General features: G+C 37.8%; 1 protein-coding gene across 3 annotated transcripts in view; it reads right to left on the minus strand.

Annotated features, from left to right (window-relative positions):
• Positions 1 to 13,710: 13,710 nt before the first annotated feature.
• The window catches only part of LOC150066277 (leucine-rich repeat serine/threonine-protein kinase 2), a 146,463-nt gene continuing 139,292 nt past the window's right edge, over positions 13,711 to 20,881 (minus strand). For all 3 annotated transcript variants that reach the window (XM_090319800.1, XM_090319793.1, XM_090319786.1), the window contains 3 exons: positions 20,021 to 20,229; positions 16,272 to 16,343; positions 13,711 to 15,355 (listed from right to left, as the gene is read on the minus strand). In XM_090319800.1, the coding sequence (XP_090175926.1) occupies positions 15,234 to 15,355; positions 16,272 to 16,343; positions 20,021 to 20,229 (403 nt within the window). In that variant the 3' untranslated portion in view covers positions 13,711 to 15,233. The remainder of the gene's footprint in view (positions 15,356 to 16,271; positions 16,344 to 20,020; positions 20,230 to 20,881) is intronic.

Genomic DNA, 20,881 nt, shown 5'->3' on the forward strand with positions numbered 1-20,881 from the left:
TTATATCTTTTTTTTCAGTCCTGGGCTTGAGCTCAGGGCCTGAGCACTGCCCTTGGACTTTCTCAATGATAGAGCTCTACCACTTGAGCCTCAGCACCACTTCTGGCTTTTTTCTATGTATGTGGTACCGAGGAATCGAACCTGGGTCTTCGTGCATGCTAGGCAAGCACTCTACCCCTAGGCCAAACTCCCAGTCCCCCAGTTAGTTAAATCTTAAAAAAGTATAATCTTGGGCAGTATTAATTTTGCTCCCATTTTCAAATGGGCAGAAAAAGAAAATCAAGAAAAATGGCAAATCAAGGAATTGCATCTCCCACCTAATATAAACAGGCAATGGAGCAGTCAATGGAAAAACCAGAAGAGAGTCCTCTAAATGCTACACAAATGCAATTGATAAACATGACTAATGAAAAATTTGAAAACATACAGACAGAGATACGTGAGGATGCCATATCTAAATGAGATGAAACCATAAAAAAGTGATACGTGAACATAAGGAAGCCATAATGGAGGCCATTATAAAGGATTTGCATGAACATGAGCAAGCTAGACAAAGAAAAATGGACAAATTCATAGAATTCACACAAAAAGCTGACCAAACTCCAACAAATATCCAATGAGTGTGAGATGCTGAGCTAAAGGACATGAAAGAGAACACTCAAATGGAAATCAAGGAGTTAAAGATGTCCATACACGATCTAAAACAAGAGATGCAAGACATCAAAAATGAGCAATTGGAAGAAAGGGAGATGAATAAAGTAGAAAGTATTGTGAGCAGGTTAGACAATGCAGAAAAGAGAAAATCTGCGGTTGAAGATAATCTAGTTGTCAAAGAGAAAGTACAGAAAATGAGTCAAAGCAAATCTAAGAAAAATGAAAGAATGCTTCAGGAGGTCCAAGATACAATTAGGAAACCTCCAGGCTGAGGAGGGCCTGGAGAAAGAGGACGATGGCATTGGAAATATACTTCAGGGAATCATCTCAGAGAACTTCCCAAATGTCCAGAAAGGAAGGCCTATCCATATACAAGAAGCTTTTAAAACCCCAAACAGACGTGACCAGAAAAGGACATCCCACTGCCACATTATAATCCATACATTATCAAAGACCAAAGAAGGATCATAAAAGCAGCCAGGGACAAGAGAACAATCACCTACGAAGGAAAACCAATCACAATGACCAAAGATTTATCAGCAGAGACCAGGCAAGCAAGAAGAGATTGGAAGGCTATATGTCAGGCCCTTAAGACAAAAAACTACCAACCAAGAATACTGTACCCAGGTAACCTCTCATTCATAACTGAGGGAACAATAAATACCTTCCATTCCAAGGAAAATTGCAACATTACCCAGCAACAAAAGCAGCATTACAGAAAATTCGCAAAGACGTTGTACACATTGAAAATCAAGACAAACATGGAAATGACAAAGAAATGGCACCTAAAAATCATACCAGTTAATTACCACAAGAACTGCAAAACCACAGGCCTAATGAAAGCTTTTAAACATGGCAGGAACTAGTAAATATTTTCTAATCCCAACCTTCAAGATCAATGGACTTAACTCTCCAATTAAACAGCATAGACTGCTGAGTTGGATCAAAAAGCAAGATCCGTATTTCTGCTGTCTTTAAGAGGCATATCTTGTCCAAAAGAGCAAGTATTTTTTGAAAGTGAGAGGTTGGAATAAAGTTTATCAAGGTAACGGCCCCCATAAACAGGCTGGAGTTGCCATCCTCATATCAGATAAAATAGATTTCAAACTAAAATTAGTGAGAAAAAACAAAGAACATTATTACATACTAATAAAGGGATCTCTCCTCCAGGAGAACATAACCATCCTAAATATCTACACATCTAATCTGGAGCACCGAACTTCATCAAGCAAACTTTACTTTCACTAAAACCACATAGATCGAAACACAGTGATTGTTGGTGACTTTAACACACCACTCTCACATATGGACAGATCAACCTGGCAAAAACTCAACAGAGAAACCTCAGAATTGAACAACTATATAGACCAACTAGATCTAACAGACATCTGCAGATTATTCCACCCAGCAACATCACAATATACGTTTTTTTCAGCTGCACATGGAACATTTTCCAAAATAGACCACATTTGAGGGCATAAAACAAACCTGGGCAGACTCAGAAACACTGTAATTATTTCCTGCATTCTCTCAGACCACAAGGGCATCAAATTGGAACTGAACATGAATGTCCACCAACGAAAACCCTGTAACTGATAGAGATTGACCAACACATTGTTGAATCACCAATGGGTCCTCGCAGAGAATGGAAATTCAACAGTTTATGAAATTTAACAAAAAGGAGCACACAAAATACCAGCTCCTTTGGGGCACAGTAAAGGCAGTACTCAGAGGAAAATTCATAGCTCTGAGTGTTTACATTAACAAATTGGAAAAAATCACACACCAACAATTTAATGTGGCATCTTAAGCTCTTGGAAAACGAGTAACAAACAAACCCTAATCCCACTAGAAGGAAGCAAATTATTAAAATCAAACCAGAATAAAATGAATTGGATCCAAAAAACTATAGAAACAATCAACAAAACAAGAAGTTGGTTCTTTGAAAAAATTAACAAAACTGACAGACCCTTAGCAAATCTTACCAAAAAGAAAGAAAGGAGCACACCCAAACAAAATCACAGAGAAGAATGGTAATATCACAACAGAAATTACCAAGATCTAGAGTATCATGAGGCAATACTTTTCAAAACTTTATGCCAAAAATTTGAGACTCTAGAAGATATGGATGAATCTACAGTCAATATTAACATACTCGCACTGAACCAAGAAGACCTAATCCAACTAAACAGACCTGTTTCAAGCACTGAAATAGAAATGGCAATAAGAGACCACCCATCCAAGAAAAGCCCAGGGCCAGATGGATTCCCAGCTGAATTCAATAAGGTATTCAAGCAGAGCTAACCCCAATACTCCTCAAGTTCTTCAATGAAATTGAAAATGAAGGCTGTTTGCCAAACTCATTCTACAAAGCCACTATAACTCTCATCCCAAAATCAAACAGAGATCATCAAAGAAAGAGAAGTATAGACGCATTTTTAGATGAATATTGATGCAAAACTTCTCAACAAATACTGGCCAACCGTCTTCAGCAAATCATCAAAAAATTATACACTATGATCAAACAGGATTCATCACAAGGACACAAAGCTGGTTCAACATATGCAAGTCAATTAATATAATTCAACACATCACCAGGAGCAGGGACAAGAATCACATGATTGTCTCAATAGATGCAAAAAAGGCATTTTACAAGATCCAATACCCTTTTATGCTAAAAGCTCTGGAGAAACTAGGAATCCATGGAATATTCCTCAGTATAATAGGAACAAGGCAACAATCAGGAAAGCAACTCCTTTTGCAATAGCCTCAAAGAAATTAAATACCTGGGAATTAACTTAACTAAGAATGTAAAGGACCTTTTTGATGAAAACGTTAAAGTCCTGGGAAAAAAAAGAAATTAAAGCAGACCTAGGAAATGGATGCTTTGGGGCCGGGAGTTTGGCCTAGTGGTAGAGTGCTTGCCTAGCATGCACGAAGACCCGGGTTCGACTCCTCGGCACCACATACATAGAAAAAAAAGCCAGAAGTGGTGCTGAAGCTCAAGTGGTAGAGCTCTAGCCTTGAGAAAGTCCAAGGACAGTGCGCAGGCCTTGAGCTCAAGCCCAGGACTGGCAAAAAAAAACAACAAAAAAAACCCTCCCATGCTTCTGGATTGGAAGAATTAACATCGTGAAAATGGCAATCTTGCCCAGGGATATCTACAAATTCAATGCAATATCCATCAATATCCCAATGTCATTCTTTAAAGAAATAGAAGAGGCAATCCAAAATTTCATATGGAATAATAAAAGATCCCATATGGCAAAAATAATTCTTAGCAGAAGAACAGCACAGGAAGAATTCCAATACCAAACTTTAGACTCTATTTCAGAGCTATAGTGACCAAAACAGCTTGGTACTGGCACAAGAACAGGCCTGAAGACCAATGGAATAGAACTGAGGATCCAGATATTAACCAACAGACCTATGGCCACCTAATCTTTGTTAAGGGAGTCCAAAAACTAGAATGAAAGAAAGACAGCCTCTTCAACAAGTGGTGCAGGCAGAACTGGTTAAGCACCTGCAGAAAACTAAAGTTGGATCCTTCTTTGCCACCCTGCACCAGGATTAACTCAAAATGCATCAAAAACCTCAAGGTAAAAGCAGATACACTGAAAATTTTACAAGAAGGAATAGGATATACACTAGATCTCCTTGGCACAGGTCAAAACATTCTTAATAAGGGCCAAGAAACACAACAAATCAAGGAAAGTTGGGATAAATGGGACTGCATTAAACTGCAGAGTTTCTGTATGGCAAAGGACATATCTAGCAAATTAAGTAAAGTGCCTCTAGAGTGGGAGAAGTTCTTCACTAACCATGCAATGGAAAAAGGCCTCATAGCTAAAATATATCAACAGCTCAAAAAAGTGAATCACTCCAAAACTAATCTCCAAAGACACAACCATCCCAATAAAAGATGTGCCAAAGACTTAAAAAGAGTCTTCTCTGCAGAAGAAATAAGAATGGCCTATGGACACATGAAGAAATGCTTGACATCTCTGGCCATGGAAGAAATGCAAATCTAAACAACTCTAAGCTTCCACCTCACTCCAGCTAGAATAGCATTATCAAGAAAACTAATAACAACAGATGCTGGTGGGGATGTAGCCAGCAGGGTTCACTATTACACTGTTGGTGGGAGTGTAACCTCCTTCAACAATATGTAAATCATTATGGTGATTCCTCAAAAGACTAAACATAGAGCTCCCCTTTGACCCAGCAATTCCACTACATGGCCTTTTTCCAAATGTCCAAAAACAAGGCAATAACACAATGATGTTCATTGCAGTACTAATTTTCATAGCCAATACATGAATCCAAGCCAGGTGTCCCTCAGTAAATGAATGGATCCAAAAGGTGTTGTATACACAATAGAATTCTATGCTGCCATCAGCAAGAATGACATCACCCCATTCATAAGGAAATGGAAAGACTTAGAAAAAAATCATATTAAGCCAGATCCAAAGGAACATATAGGGTCAATTGTTTCTCTCATTTGTAATAATTAGTACACATCTAGGACTCTCCTAGCAGAGGATTACAATAGTGCAAAACCTAGGTACATAAGGTCATACAGGATGAGACTAAATGAAAGGATCTCTAGAATATGGAAACTAGAGGTTTATCTTGTGTGATTGCTCTTAATATACTACCTTATTTCTCTTATCTCTTTTTTTGCCCTATGGTTAATCTCATATTGTTACTGCATCTGACTTTGTTACCTGGTATATTGTATATACATTTATCTGTTTATTCGAAATAGGGAAGGGAAGGGAGGAAAAGAAGATGATTGGGAGGGGGCGAAGGGAGGAAAATGGGTACAAAAACCATGAGAAGGGGTATCAATGTGTGAGAATTATTGTACCTACTTCACAAATGTCACTGTAACCCCTCTATATATTATCCTGACAATAAAATTTTAAAACTCAAAGCTCGGCCAAGGCACTGAAGACTGTGAGACTCTTATCTCTAATTAATCACTAGAAAAGGGGATGTGGGGCTGTGACCCAATGGGTAAGGCAGTAGCCTGGAGCTGAAGAACTCAGGGACAGTGCCCAGGCCCAGAATTCAAGCTCCATGACCCATAATTACAATATATATATATATATATATATATATATATATATATCTTGTAGTCTTAAGTTTTCAGGCATCTCCCACTCTAGCAGTTAGAATATGGAGGTGAATATAATCAGCCATGACTAATAGGAAGCGAGCTTTGAGAATTATATTCTATAAGCATTTCTAGTATTTTGAAATTCAAGATGGCAGAGTAGCATACAGCCTTGGCTGTGTATAGAAATTACATAGACAATGTCTGCAATACTAATACCCAAACTCCACCATTTAGACATCAATATCTTCAAGCTGAAGCTTTACATTTGCAAGAATCTTTGGATAAGCCAGACTTATACTTCTTGTCCTGCCTATTCAGGAAGCTGAAGTCTGAAGATCAGAGTTGAAAACCAACTCAGGCAGGAAAGTCTGAAAGACTCTTATATTAACCACCCTGAAACAGAAGTGGAGTTGTGGCTCAAGTAGTAGAGTGTTAGCCATGAACACAGAAGCTCAGGGACAGTGCCTAGATCCTGGTACCAAAGAAATGACAATTAGAAACCATTTTCACCTCAACAGTAAACTCTTGTGAAACAAACTAGATAGATAATAGATGGAGATGATAGATGAGATAGAGATGATTGATAATTGAGAGATGATAGGTAGATGATAGATAATAAAAATAGATGATAGCTATATGAATGGATAAATGTTAAATGATTCTTTAAAAAGATCCTGTCATTTATAGAAAAATTGGATACTGTATTGAGAGAAATAAGGCAGACACAGAATAACAAAAACTCATTTGCAAAATCTTTTTTTAATTTTTTATTTTTTATTGTAATTAATAAAAGGGTTACATGATATTTGCCATATGGAAGGTGCATTAATTCACATACATTGATACCTTTTCACATGTCTTGGTACCCATTACCCTCCCCCCCACCCCCCCTTGGTTTTCCCCCCTTCCCTATCAAATTTCAAATATCCAAATACAAATAAATTCAATATATCAGATAACAAAGTGAGGTACTGTAACAATATGAGATACCCAAGGGACAGCAAAGGAGATGAGAGATAACATAGTACATTAAGGACAACAATCATTCATTGTATGGCTTTTGTTTCAATATCCTGGAGGTCCTTTCAATTAGCTTCATACTATATGGCCTTATGTATCAAGGTTTTGCTCTACTGCAGATCTCTGCTAATAGAGCCCAAGGTTTCTACTGATTATGACAAATGAGGGAAACCACTGAGCCTAAGTTCCTTTGAGTCTGGCTTACTTCACTTAATATGATTTTTTTTCTAAGTCTTTCCATTTCCTAACAAATGGGGCGATGTCGTTTTTTCTGACAGCAGCATAGAATTCCATTGTGTACAAATACCACAACTTGTTGATCCACTCATCAACTGAGGGACATCTAGGTTGGTTCTATATCTTTGCTATGGTGAATAATGCTGCAATGAACATTGTTGTGCTAGTGGATTTAGTATGCCCTAGATTTTGGATGGTTGGGTAAATGCCAAGTAGTGGAATTGCTGGGTCATAGGGGAGTTCTATGTTTAGCCTTTTGAGGAACTGCCATACTGCTTTCCATAGTGGTTGAATGAGTTTGCACTCCCACCGACAGTGTAAGTAGTGATCCCTCCTAGCCACAAATACTCATTTGCAAAAATCTTAAAAAACTTCACTAGAGGGAGTGGGAATTTGGTTAGTGGTAGAGTGCTTGCCTAGCATGCACGAAGACCTGGGTTAGATTCCTCAGTACCACATACATAGCAAATGCTAGAAGTTGTGGTGTGGCTCAAATGGTAGAACTCTAGCCTTGAGAAAGCCCAAGGACATTCATTGCTAAGGCCCCAAGTTCAAGCCCCAGGACTGACAAAATAGAAAGTAGAATAGCAGTTTCTATAGATTGAGAAGTATACAAGAGAATGTCATATGTAAAATTGGATTCAATCAATTTACAATCTGTTGGTAGAAATAAGTTCTATCTCCATTAATACATAATTAATGCAAGCCAATTCAAATTTTTAACAGTTTGATTACATCTCTGTATGTCCCATTCCCGTCTCTTGTACTCAGGGCCTTGGTACTAAATTCTGAGCTTTTGTACTCAGGGCTGGCACTATCATTTAAACCACAGCTAATTAGAGATAAGAGACTTTCCTGCCTGGGCTAGCTTTGAATAGTGACCCTCAGATCTCAGCCTCCTGAGTAGCTAGGGTTATAGGTAAGAACAACCAGTGCTTGGTGTATTTATTGTCACAAAATTTCTTCCAGCTCCCACTACACAAATGTCAATGGGTATTTAAAATAGTTTGATGTACTTCCAAACTCCTACATCTTTCTCATTGATATCCAGTCTATAAACCAGGTCTCCTAGTCTTCATTCAGATGGTCCTTGGAATAATATTAGACCCACCTATGAGCTTCAAGTTTCAAAGAACTCCTTCCTCTGGATATTTGTGACTTGTGCCTCTAATCCTAGCTACTCAGGAGGCCAAGATCTGAGGATGGGAGTCTGACAACAAAAGCAACTCTCTCTGAGGAACTCATCTCCAATTTACCAACAAAATCCTGAAGTAGAGCTGTAGCTCAAGATGTAGAGCACCAGCCTTAAGAACAAAAGTTAGGAGGGAGCTTGAGCTTTACAAGTTCTAGTATAGCCCCCCAACAGAGAAAACACTCATTCCTTTAATAACAAATATAAAGGCCTAAAAGTTAGCCTGGAGAGAAGAATAAGGAAAACCTGAAGAGAAGAATAAGGAAAATCTGAGAAGACTGTGTATGTCACAAATACTCTGAGGAATATGTGCTAGCAGGTTGTTATCTTTGTGTTTGAGGACACTGATGCAAAGAGATTAATGTGGCAAAATTAGGAGCAGGCATACCTACCCAATAGAGAGAAAAACATTAGTTCTTTTTTCCCGTGTACTTGTATAAAGAGAGATTTCCCATGGACTTTTGAATTTATTCCAGCAAGTAATTAACATTTTAGACTGAGTATTCCCTTACATTTTCTACAATGTGTAATTGTGTTACATAAACATCTTCAGCACTGGGCACTGGTAACTCACGCCTATAATCCTAGCTATTTGAGAAGCTGAGATTTGAGAATAATGGTTCGAATCTACCCTGGGAAGAAAAATCCATGAGACTATCTCCAAAAAACCTGGACACATAGTTGTAGCTCAAGTGGTAAATTGCGAACTGGGTGAGAAAAAGCCAAGTGAGAGGGCATGATGCTTAGTTCAAATCCCAGGACCAGTTAAAGAAAGAAAAAGAGAAAGAGATAAAGAAAGAACCCTCAATTTTTTAAAGTCCTGTCATTTTTTATTTCTGGTTTACATTATCTTCAAAATATAAAGGTGATATGAATTATTAAGTGATTTGTAAATCAACTTATGTGATGACATCCTGGAAAGCCCTTTTCTTTGCATGTCAATGTCAATAACCCAAAAGTTAAATGCAAGAAGTACAATGTTATTAGCCAACAAGTGAGACATAGTTTCCTGTTCTGTAACTGACACATGTTAACTGTTTTTATGGAACAATTTTATATACTTATGTAAAATAATAGACAGCAGTTAGTCAAAATGTGTTTGACTTGACTTTTAAGTCAATATAATTCATTCAGTGACACATTTGTTAAAACTTGTGTTTACTTTCAGGATAAATGTACATCAACCAGACATTTTCTTGTGTGTGACCAAACATATTTTGCCGGGGCCAACCGGCAGCAAACCAGGGTTCACAGATTGGGGTTCCTGAAATCGGGGGCAAGGACTAGCAAGAAATAGAAGAGAGACAGACACACCGGATCCGGGATGTCCGCAGTCCAGGTAAAGACTGCTGAGACTGCCGCGTTTATTTTCCACTCCCGCTTCTTCCCTCCTCCAGACACAGGGAACCTCCAGGTGTTACATTCATATGGTAATTCTCAGGTCATTTACATAGAATAGGGCCAGAAAACAATAAGACAATAAAGCCATCGTCTGATGCAAGTCAAGGTACAGTTTGATTCCACTCTGGCTCCCAACAATATTTATATTTGATATTAAAGCCTTTTTGGGAAACACAATTTATTGAACATCAAAGAAACAGCCAGCTATACTCAGCCACAAAACACATAATGCTGAAATGATCTCATTTATTGATCATTTCTATTGCAAGGCAAAGATTTTATCAGACATTTTCACTTTTTTTGTTTTTGTACTCCAGGCTTGGGAACTGTCCCTTAGCTTTTAAGCTCAAGGCTAATACTGCACCATTTGAACCACAGCGTCACTTCTGCCTTTTCCTCAAGAACTTGCCTGCCCAAGCTGACTTCAAATTACAATCATCAGATCTTAAGTCTAGATTATAGGTATGAACCCAAAGCACCCTGCTAACTATCATTTTGATAGAAGGAAATCTCCTACTATTGCAGATTGACACAGAATTTCAAGCAGTAAATTTGGAAAAACAGTGCCAGTGGAGGGGCCGGAGTGTGGCCTAGTGGTAGGAGTGCTTGCCTAGCATGCACAAAAACCTGGGTCTGATTCCTCAATAACACATAAAAAAGCTAGAAGTGTGCTATAGCTCAGGTGGTAGAGCTCTAGCCTTGAGAAAATGTAACGACAGGGCTCAGGCCTTGAGTACAAGCCCCAGGACTGCCAAAAAAAATAAAAACAGAATTGAAAGCTTGGTACCAGTGGCTTACACCTGTAATCCTAACTTCTCAGGAGGCTGGGATCTGAGGATTGAGGATCCAAACCAGGCTGGGCAAAATAATCTGTGGAACACTTCTAATTAATCAGTAAAATGACATAAATTAAGCTGTGGGTCAACTAGTAGAGTGTCAGCACTTAGTAAAAAGCTCAAGGACAGTGCCCAGGCCCAGAGTGCAATACCCAGAATTAGCAATCATAGTAAGTATAATAACAATTTAAGTCTATATAGCAATTGTAGATTTTGAAAAATTTGGCATGTGTAGAATTGTCATTGATGGCACAAATATCAAAGAGACACAGACCATATAGTAATATACAAATTATTCAGTACCTGGGAATACAGCAGATAACCAGCTTGCTCTAGATTCAATTGTGAGTACATTCTTTTGGCATCAGATTTAAATCCTGAAATTCACCCCACTATGGTCGAATCTCATCAAAAAGACATTGGATAGAAGCCATTCCAAAATCAAAGACTAGGGTCATAGCTCAGGTAGTACCGTGTTTGTTTTTCAAAAGTGAGCTTCTAAGTTCACTCCCTAATAAAGCTAAAACATGGAACAAAAGACAAAAACAGTTCCCAGAATTTAGAGTAGTGATACATGCTAATCATCCCAGCTACATGGGGTGTGGATGCAGGAGAAATTCATGTTTGAAGTCAGCACAGAAAAGACTGTTGAGACCCCAACAAAATCAAACAACAAAAGGGCCTGGGTCATAGCTGCTTGCCTAGCCAATGCAATACCTTGAGTTCAATTCCGAGTATTTCATAAAGAAAAGAGGACAAAAGAGAAAATGAAGGACTCTACCTAAATCCCACCTTGTGGGGTGTCAGCGTAAGGAAGTTTGGGGGTTATGAAGGATCTCAGTGGTTACACACTACCTGCTACACGTGGCTGTCAGTGCATGAATGGCCCACATCTGACTCCTATCACCTAATCACAGGATTCCTTCCATACAGCTGCCTTCAAGAGCTACAACCATTGCTTCCTCAGATTCTCCTTATCAGTCCTTAGTAAGTCAGGTTATGAGAACAATACAGATGGATCAGTCATCCCTCTTATCGGTCTCCCCTATTCAACATTTTTAGTTTTGTTCATATTTTTGGTCTGGGTACTGAGGCTTGAACTCTGGGACTAAGTGCTGTTCCTCAGCTTTTTCATTAATGCTGGTATTTTATCACTGGAGCCACAGCTCCAACTTCTGGCTTTCTGCTGGTTAATTGGCGATAAAGAGTCTCACAGATTTTCCTGCATAGGCTGTCTCATCTCACCCTCAGAAGTAACTAGGATTCCAGACATGAGCCACTTTTGCTGGGCTTACAACTGTCATTTTGACAGAAGGCAGTTCCCTGCGATAAGACAGACATGAAATTTAGAACAGGAAATTTGGACAAAGAATTCCACAAGTATCTGTGGAAGCTCACAAGAACACTGTTATGACAGATTAAATTGTTTTAGCCCTCCGTATATAGTCAGGAATCTTCTTGGTAGAATAAAAATACATTTCAAAGCCAGGCATCTTTGACTCATGCCTGTAATCCTAGCTACTCAGGAGCCTGAGATCTAAAGTTCCACACTTTAAGTCAGTCTCAGTAGACATGTCTGTACAAATGTCAGAAGTGGAGGTGTGTCTCAAGTGGTAGAATACCAATATTTATTGAAAAAGGGACAGACACCAGGCCCTGATTTCAAGTCCTAGTACTGGCAGAAAAAACAACAAGGATGATAATGATTTGAATCTGTAGCACATGTAGATTTTTAAGCTTCAAGTTGCTTGGAGAATTACATGCAAACTTTTGGCACTCATAGATGTCATTAATGGTTCACAGGAACAAATGCCAAGGAGAAACATGCCATACAGAAATACGTAAGTTATTAAAGAAATACCTTGGCGTAAAGGTGATGTCCTACATGAAATTTCCTCATGGCATATCTTGGTCTTGCACATGATAAAAACAGAACAACAACAACAACAAAAACAAAACAAACAGCACCCAGATAATTTAGCATGGTGATACACTCCAGTAATCCCAGCTACTTGGACTCTGGAACCAGAAAGAATGAGTACTTGAAGTTAGCACAGGAAAAGACGGCTGGGTTAGCTCACAAAACAAAATACAAACAAAAGGGTCTAGGCCATAGGTCAAGTGGTAGAGTGCTTATCTAGCAAGTGCAGTGCCCTGGGTTCAATTCCCAGTATGCAAGAGTATTTTTTTAATTAGGCAAACAAAAAAGAAAATTGAGAAGAAGAAGGTCTGGCCAGAGCCCACCTTGGAGGGTTTATGAAGGATCTCAGTGGTTACACACTAGTGGGCTACCTGCTACACATGGCAGTCAAGGCATCAATGTCCCACACCTGACTCCTCTAGCCTAATCACAGGACTCCTTCCATACAGCAGCCTTTGAGAGCTAAAACCATTGCTTCCTCGGATTCTCCTCGTCAGTCATCAGTTTGTTCAGGTACAGTTCCTGCTCAACCTTACAAGGGAAGGCTAGAGAATGGAGCTGCCCTAGGGCCCTCTTGCTGCTCACAGAACCCCTGGTTCTCAAAGCAAACGTGGATCACCGGACCTGGTCTCCATGCTTAGCTCCCTTTATCTTCATCTTTCTAGAAGGTGGGGAAATGATATATGTAATGTAATAAAGGAGGAAAAGGCTTCTCTAGATATTTGGGCAACTTAACGCAATTGATTGAATGAGTAAAAAACTGAAAATTTAGACCCAGTTCTTTATAATTCATGTGTTCCTTTCCTTTTCTTTCTGGGACAACTACTGGGGCTTGAACTCAAGGCTTTGTGCTCCTGTTTATATATTTTCATTTATTTTTCTCAAGGTTTCTGCTGTGCTCCTTGAAGTGTTCTCCACTTCTAGCTTTGGTGGGGCTAAACTGGAGATAAGTGTCTGATGGATTTGTCTGACTGGCTTTGAACTGTGATCCTCGGATCTGAGCCTCCTGAGTAACTATGAACAGAGTTGTGAGCTATGGGTGCTTGACTACATATATATATATTTAAGAAACTGCAGTTGCCTAGCTAACAAAAAGGCCTGTGTTCATCTCCTAGTACACATGAATAAATAAAATAAGGCCAGGTGTTTGGCCTAGTGGTAGAATGCTTGCCTAGCATGCACAGAGACCCAGGTTCGATTCCTTGGTACCATATAGAGAAAAAAAAGCCAGAAGTGGTACTGTGGCTCAAGTGGTAGATCATTGGCCTTGAGAAAGCCCAAGCATAGTGCTTAGGCCCTGAGTTCAAGCCCCAGGACTGACTAAATAAATAAATAAAAATGTGCAACAAAGTCACTGATTTTCCAGTATGTAGGCTTTTTCCCCGTCATGGTAGAGTATGTTTTAAATTATTGCAGCTCATATATGACAAATGGCTGTATACATTTAAGTCATAGGTTCTCTTTATGTACCTTAACTTGGAAAAGGAACTTGTTATTGGAACATCTTCCTTTCTTTCATGTTAACCCGCTCCCTCTGACTTTGTTATCCTCATGATCTGCTAATAGAATTGCACACATTTGTGCCTATGATGTATCTTCTGTCACTCAGATTTCTCCCATTCTATGGTGAAATTTTAATGGGATGGAAATTTGGCACAATTTTTGGTACTTGATAGGCTAACTTATTGAAAACTTCTGTTCCAGCAAGGTTCCTATGGCTCACTCCTATAACTTTAGCTAACCAAGAGGCTGAGACCTGAGGGTTGCAGTTGAAAGCCAGCATGGGCAGGAAAGTCCATGAGACTCTTATTTCCAGTTAAACACCCAAAAGCTGAAAGTGTGGCTCAACTGATACATGACCTGCTTTACATGAAAAAGCCTAGCAACAGCATAAGGCCTTGAGTTCAAGCCCCAGTACCAGCATGTACCCCTACTCTGCCCCCAATACACATACACAAACAAAGCCTCCAAAAACTGAATCATTTGACTGAATGTTGTATTTATACTATTTATACAAGTCTAAGGGTGTCCATACTTAAACATAAAATAGAAAAACTAGGAAAAGAGTAACTGGATATTTCCTGGATTGTATATTTTCTCATTAGTAGTTTTAATTTTCTTTTAAAGGAAGTTATATAACCATGACCTAATGGAGAGCTTTATTAGTGAAAATTCACTTGACAGTTCAAAATCATCAATACTGTAAGAAAGCTAACAAAGAATACATTATACAGGAATCTGCCCAATTACTTTTAATCTACTCTGCAGAAGCCTCAAGAAATGAAGCAACAGTCTGACCTTGAGCAAGAACCTTAAGGTTTACCTTGCATAAATAGCAAAACAAAAGCAAAAATTACTTTTTCTATTTTAGTCTGAGCATTTCAGTTAAGTCTTCCATAGATTTCATTTTATTTTATTTTTAACTTTATTATCAGGGTGATGTATAGAGGGGTTACAGTTACATTTGTAAGGTACATTACTTTTTGAACATTGTTACCCCTTCCCATGTTTTTCACCCATTTTCCCTCCCCTCTCAAATTGTAAAGTTCATTTCCAATATATTGTCCTGTAAATATTGCTGTTATTTTGGGTAGTCCTTTGTCCTTTGAATTAATCTGCCAAACTAAGTTATATAGGAAATATAATACTGTATTTTAAATACTTCTATAAAACATACTTTCCCTTACTATTTTATATATATTTACATTAAAAATATAACATAAACATTCCTTCATATACACATGAGTCATCACAAAAAGTATACGTGCCCTTTTCAAATGAAAACATTTTAAAAGACATATTTACAAAAGAATAATTTTCCAAGGCAAGTCAGAAATTTCTGATCCCCTTCTATTCAGTGGGTGTTTTTCTCATTTTTTCAGCTAATTCTTTCCTCACTTCAATGTGTTTCTCCAAATTTTGCACTTCATGTGGAAGATTAAGGTCCCAAATAGACAAGCAAGACTGTATCTCTAAAAAGAAGAAAAAAATGAAATTAAGTTTCAACTATCCACCAAGAATATATGTTCATTTCTTTTGTTCATTTATATTGAGCTGATTTGAAGAAATTCACATGGACATAAATAAGTTATAATTACTGTTACTTAAAAAGCAATTCTGAAGAAATATTAATCTATTGAAATTACTGAATTTCAAGAGGAGTGTGGAAATTTTGTACTCTGCTCTTTTATTTACTGAAAGAAATGAAGGCTTTTTAAATGGTGTACAACATAAACCTCATATTGATACAGGTAATTTATAAGGAAAAATATTCACAGTTAATTTAAATTATAGCTACTTCTCATTTAATAGTGGTTGTTGTATCTAACACCTACGAAAAAGTATTTAACACTCCTAAATCATTGAGACTTAATTTTGAAAATTATATCAAGTATTTATCTATAAAGAATTACTAATTAAAACACTGGGAAAAAAACTTGGAAAGATGTTATCCCAAAAGAAATGTACTCATTACCTAATTTATGTAACTATAACCCTTCTGTACATCACCATTATAATGACAAAATTTAAAAGAAAAATCCATTATAAAATTAAACATTGAAAAAAGTCAGGGATTGGTGGCTTGTGCCTATAATCCTAGCTACTCAGGAAGCTGAGATTTGAGGATCATGGTTTGAGGCCAGCCATGTAAGTAAAGCCCGTAAGATTCTTATGTCCAATTAACCAGTAAAAATTCTGAGTAAGAGCTTTGGTTAGAGAAGGCCAGCCTGGAGTGAAAAAGCCAAACACGAGCTGGAGGCCCTGAGTTTAAACCTAGCACTGTCAAAACAAAAGCAAAACAGAGAACACTGAAAGTAAAATTTTAGTGAATTTACAAATCATACTATATGGTCCTCACTGTCCATATAGTACCCTCTTCAATGTTACCTTTTTGTTGTTGGGTACCTTCAGCACTTTTCTGTTTGTAACCCAAAACCAGCATGACATTTTTAAGGCTTCCTTTAGCAAGACAAAAATATAAAAGTTTCCTGTTAAAACAATATATTAAACTGGATGGGGAAATGTATAGTTGTCCCTGTCTATTTTAAGACACAAATACTTTGCAACTGAATTTATAATCCTGTTTTTTTAAGATACTATTTCCATTGCATTGAATAAAATACTCTTCAAGAAGTATGATATTTTTTTGAAAGAAAACTTGTAATACCCTTTGAGTCAATTCATTCTAATGTGTTTTCCTCCAGTGAAAAAGTTACAAGACAGAGTGTCCAGGTCTAGAGTTCAAGCTCCAGTACTTACACACACACACACACACACACACACACACACACACACATCAATCATAACCCCTGGGTTGAAATGTCCAATGAATAGGAAGGAGCAGACGAAATAGGTGAGAGACATGGCCAAAATGCGGATCAGGGTGTCTACGTAATCTTGACAACAGAGAGTCCCCATACTTCACAGACACACCAATGACAGAGGAGCACAGTGCCAGGTAAGCAAGATGCAATGGAAAGCTTAAAGGAGGCAGTGCTTCTGCTGTCCTGATGATCTGGACACCTCACACAGCACTCTATCTCTTGTGAGGATTGTGAATTACTGTTGCTCTTTCGTACTTCACTACTGCCTAATTCACTCTTTTGAAGGAACTCACCATGGTAGGTTAACCAAATTTGTTTTCTGTTTGTTTTAGACAAAAAATAAAACCATGCAATATAAACAATAATCTAAAGGAGTACTGCTCACAGTCTTTTGGGGGGGGCATGGCAACATAAACTAAGTGATCATTTTAAAATTTTTCTGGTATATTCATGATACCATCTTCAAAAAATCTAACTCTCTAAATTTAACTTCTATTTTTTAATGTCAGTCACAGACAGGTGCTGGTGACTCATGCTTATAATCCTAGCTACTCAGGAATCTGAGATCTGAGCATTATGGTTCCAAGCCAGCCTGGGCAGAAATGCACCTGGGAAACTCTTATCTCCAATTAACCATCAGAAAACCAGAAGTGGCTCTGTGGCTCAAAATGGTAGAGCAGTAGCCCTGAGAACAAAAAGGCTCAGGGACAGTGCCCAGGGCCCTGAGTTTAAGCCTCACAACTAACAACAAAACAAGTTGTTCTTAATGTACTGTTATTTCTCATCTCTTATGCTGTTCTTTGGTTATCCCATATTGTTACAATATCTTACCTTGTTATCTGATATACTGCATACATGTTTATTTGTAATAGGAAAAGGGGGAAAACAAGATGAGGGGAGGGGTGGGGGAAGGGAAATTGGAACAAAAACATGAGAAAGGATAGCAACATTTGTGAAGTAATGTACCTTCTATCTAGCAAATATAATGTAACCCTTCTATTAATTACAATTTAAAAAAGAAAAGAAAAAATCATTCATAGCATGTATTCATAGATGAAGAAATACTTGGACATTTGACAAACAATTATAGGAAAAAAGTCATAATCCACATAAATATCTCCATAATTTCAGTTATAAGCAACCAGACCCTTAGGGTCTGAACGTATGATGATGTTCAATTTGAGGATGTAACTAGATTATTGGAAGCAGACTTGGAGGAGAGCCTGCTGGGATCCACTACCATGTGGACACAACATCCCAGCAGCTCACAATCACTCAGAGCATCTAATTCTGCCTCCTGTGCCAGGTTATCATCCAGAAATAAAAGGTAGCCAGGGAGCAAGAGAAATATTGGTTCTTTACTATTCTCTTCACCATGGCTAAGTGCTTCATTATTTACTTGCTAAAATTACACAAAACTCTCCTTTTGCAGATCTATCCTCAACCCCCAGGAAAATTTCTGATCATCTTTAAGCATAGGATCCCTGTTTTCTAACTGAAAATACTAAAGGAAGGCACTAAAAACATACAAGTGAGTGAATTTAGAGATATAAATATATCTACATAGACATATAGATCTGTGATAGGATATATTATATAGATGTATGTTGATAATTATATAGAGTGATATGTATCTATGACACACAAAGACTCAGCTTAATTTTAATTATGTTCTTAAATTTATGTGCCAGTGATTGCATATAGAGATTGTTTTCTTGAGTGCTTGTTTGTAGGACATGGCATTAATGATGTAAAAACTCAGTTTAGCCAGAAACGGTGGTTCATGCCTATAATTCTAGCTACTCAGAAGGCCGCAATCTGAGGATCATGGTTTAAATCTATCCAGGCACAAAAGTCCATGAGACTCTCATGTCCAATTAACCACCAGAAAACCAGAAGTGGTGCTGTGGCTCAGGAGGTAGGGTGATAGCCTTGAGCTGAAAAGTTCAGGAACAGTGTCCTAGCCCAGAGTTTGAGCCACACGACCGACCAAAAAACAAACAAACAAACAAACAAAAACCCTCAGTTTAATAAAAAAGTTTTAATTAAAAAAGAGAAAGAAGAAAAAAGAAAAACAAAAAACATTTATGTGGAAAATACATTCATAGATTTCACATGCTATATAATGATGTCTTTACCTTTAAGTTGATAAGGAAAAGCAAGACCAGGTGCCAATGGCTCATGCCTATAATTCTAAATATTCAGGAGGTTGAGATTTGAGGAGGGTGATTCAAAGCCAGCCCGGGTAGGAAACTCCACAAGACACCTATATCTAATGAACAACCAAAAGGCTGGAAGTGGAGCTGTGGCTCAAGTAGTAAAGCACTAGACTTGAGCAAAAGAGCTCAGGAACAATGTCCAGGCCCTGAGTTCAAGCCCCGGGACTGGCATCAAAAGGAAAAATAAAGAATGGACATAAAAGCTCCAATTAAACTTAGCTTAATTAAAAAACATAAATGAAACGACATAGAACAACCCGATGATACAGCAATGCAACACTTGTGCATTTATCTGAGAGATTACAAGGATTCAGTAAAGACATTTGCCAACCCATGGTTACTGCTGCACTGCTGTGGTAACAACCCATACGTTCTGCAATGGCTAAGTGCATCAAGGACATGCAGTGATCTGTCCACAGTTGTAGATTAGATAGCTACAAGAATACAAACTGCTTTATATATTGGAAAATCAAATAAAATTCTTTAAAAGATGCAGAAAGCTTGATTGTGCACAAAATAAATAGTTGCTTTTAACTTATTTGATGAAGATCAAAACACACTCAATACTATGCATTTTCCACTTTTGCCTTAGATATAAAGGATAAAAGCAGCTGGGCACTAGTAGCTCATGACTGTCATCCCCGCTATTCAGGAGACTAAGATCTGAAGAACATGGTTCAAACCAGCCCAGGCAGGAAACTCTGAGACAATTATCTCTAATTAATCAACAAAAAACTGAAAATGGGCATGTGGCTCCAGTGGTAAAGTGCCAGCCTTGAATAAAATAAAAAACAAGCAGGACTAGCCCCAGGACTAGCATATGAGCCCCCCCACACACACAAGTAAATGAAGTTCTAGATTTCATAGCTCAGCTGTAGTCATTTGCTTCTCTCATGAGATAGAGGGGCATCTATATGTTTAAAATATTTTAATGTATTTTTTAAACATCCATGTGCTATGTCTTCTTATGGAAACATACAAGACACTACAAATAATAATGTAGATGGAAACTTTAAGGTTTTTTTAAAAAAGAAATAATACATATTTTACAGTTTTAGAATATAGAGAAACAATGTAAAGGAAAGAAACTTGCCTAACTGTGCTGTCACCATGACTCTAACGGAATCACAGAAGTTGTTGATTATCCGTATAATTCGCCGAGTGGAAAGATCAAGGAGTAAAATATGGCCTCCTCCAGTCCCTATCCAGAGGGCCGTGTTCTTCTGAAGGCAGAGTGCCTTCACTCTCCCGGCATAACATAGCTTGTGCTTTGATTCCTTGCTTATTTTTACCATGACTTCCCTAGAATCATAAAGAAAGCATGCATTAATGATCAGCATCAACAAGATTAGAATAAGTACCTAAACATATTCACATGTATTAACATCTTAAATCACCAACACAGAACATTAGTCATGCATTAATATGCAGGGGTACTGATTCCAAGACCTAATCTCCCACTGCAGTTACCAAAATCTCAAGTTCTAGACAGATTACATACAGCTTCCTATATACTTTAAATAATATATTTTTAAAAATTGTGTGTTAGTATTGGAGCTGGAATTCAAGGCCATAATATCTTTTAAAAAATTGTGTGTTAGTACTGGAGCTGGAATTCAAGGCCTCATAACTATTTTGACTCATATTGGTATTCTACCACTTGAACCACAACTCCATGACTGGCTTTTTAACTGATTAACTGGAGATAATAATCTCACAGACTTTTTTACTTTGGCTGTCTTTGAACCTTTACCTTTAGCTTTCTGCCTCCTGAATTGCTAGGATTATAGGCATGAGCCATCAGCAGCACTGGCTCATGTATTAACATTTAATACTATGAAATATCTAAATGTACTATACACAATTCAGGGTATCCATCTGTAACAGCAACTACTTTTTCATTCGAGAATATTTATGTCTTATCATGCAGAAATTACTGTATCATGCTCTGATT

Source organism: Megascapheus bottae, chromosome 2 (genome assembly GCF_031878675.1).
Source record: "Megascapheus bottae isolate mThoBot1 chromosome 2, mThoBot2.hap1, whole genome shotgun sequence".
NCBI classification, from domain to species: Eukaryota; Metazoa; Chordata; class Mammalia; order Rodentia; family Geomyidae; genus Megascapheus; species Megascapheus bottae.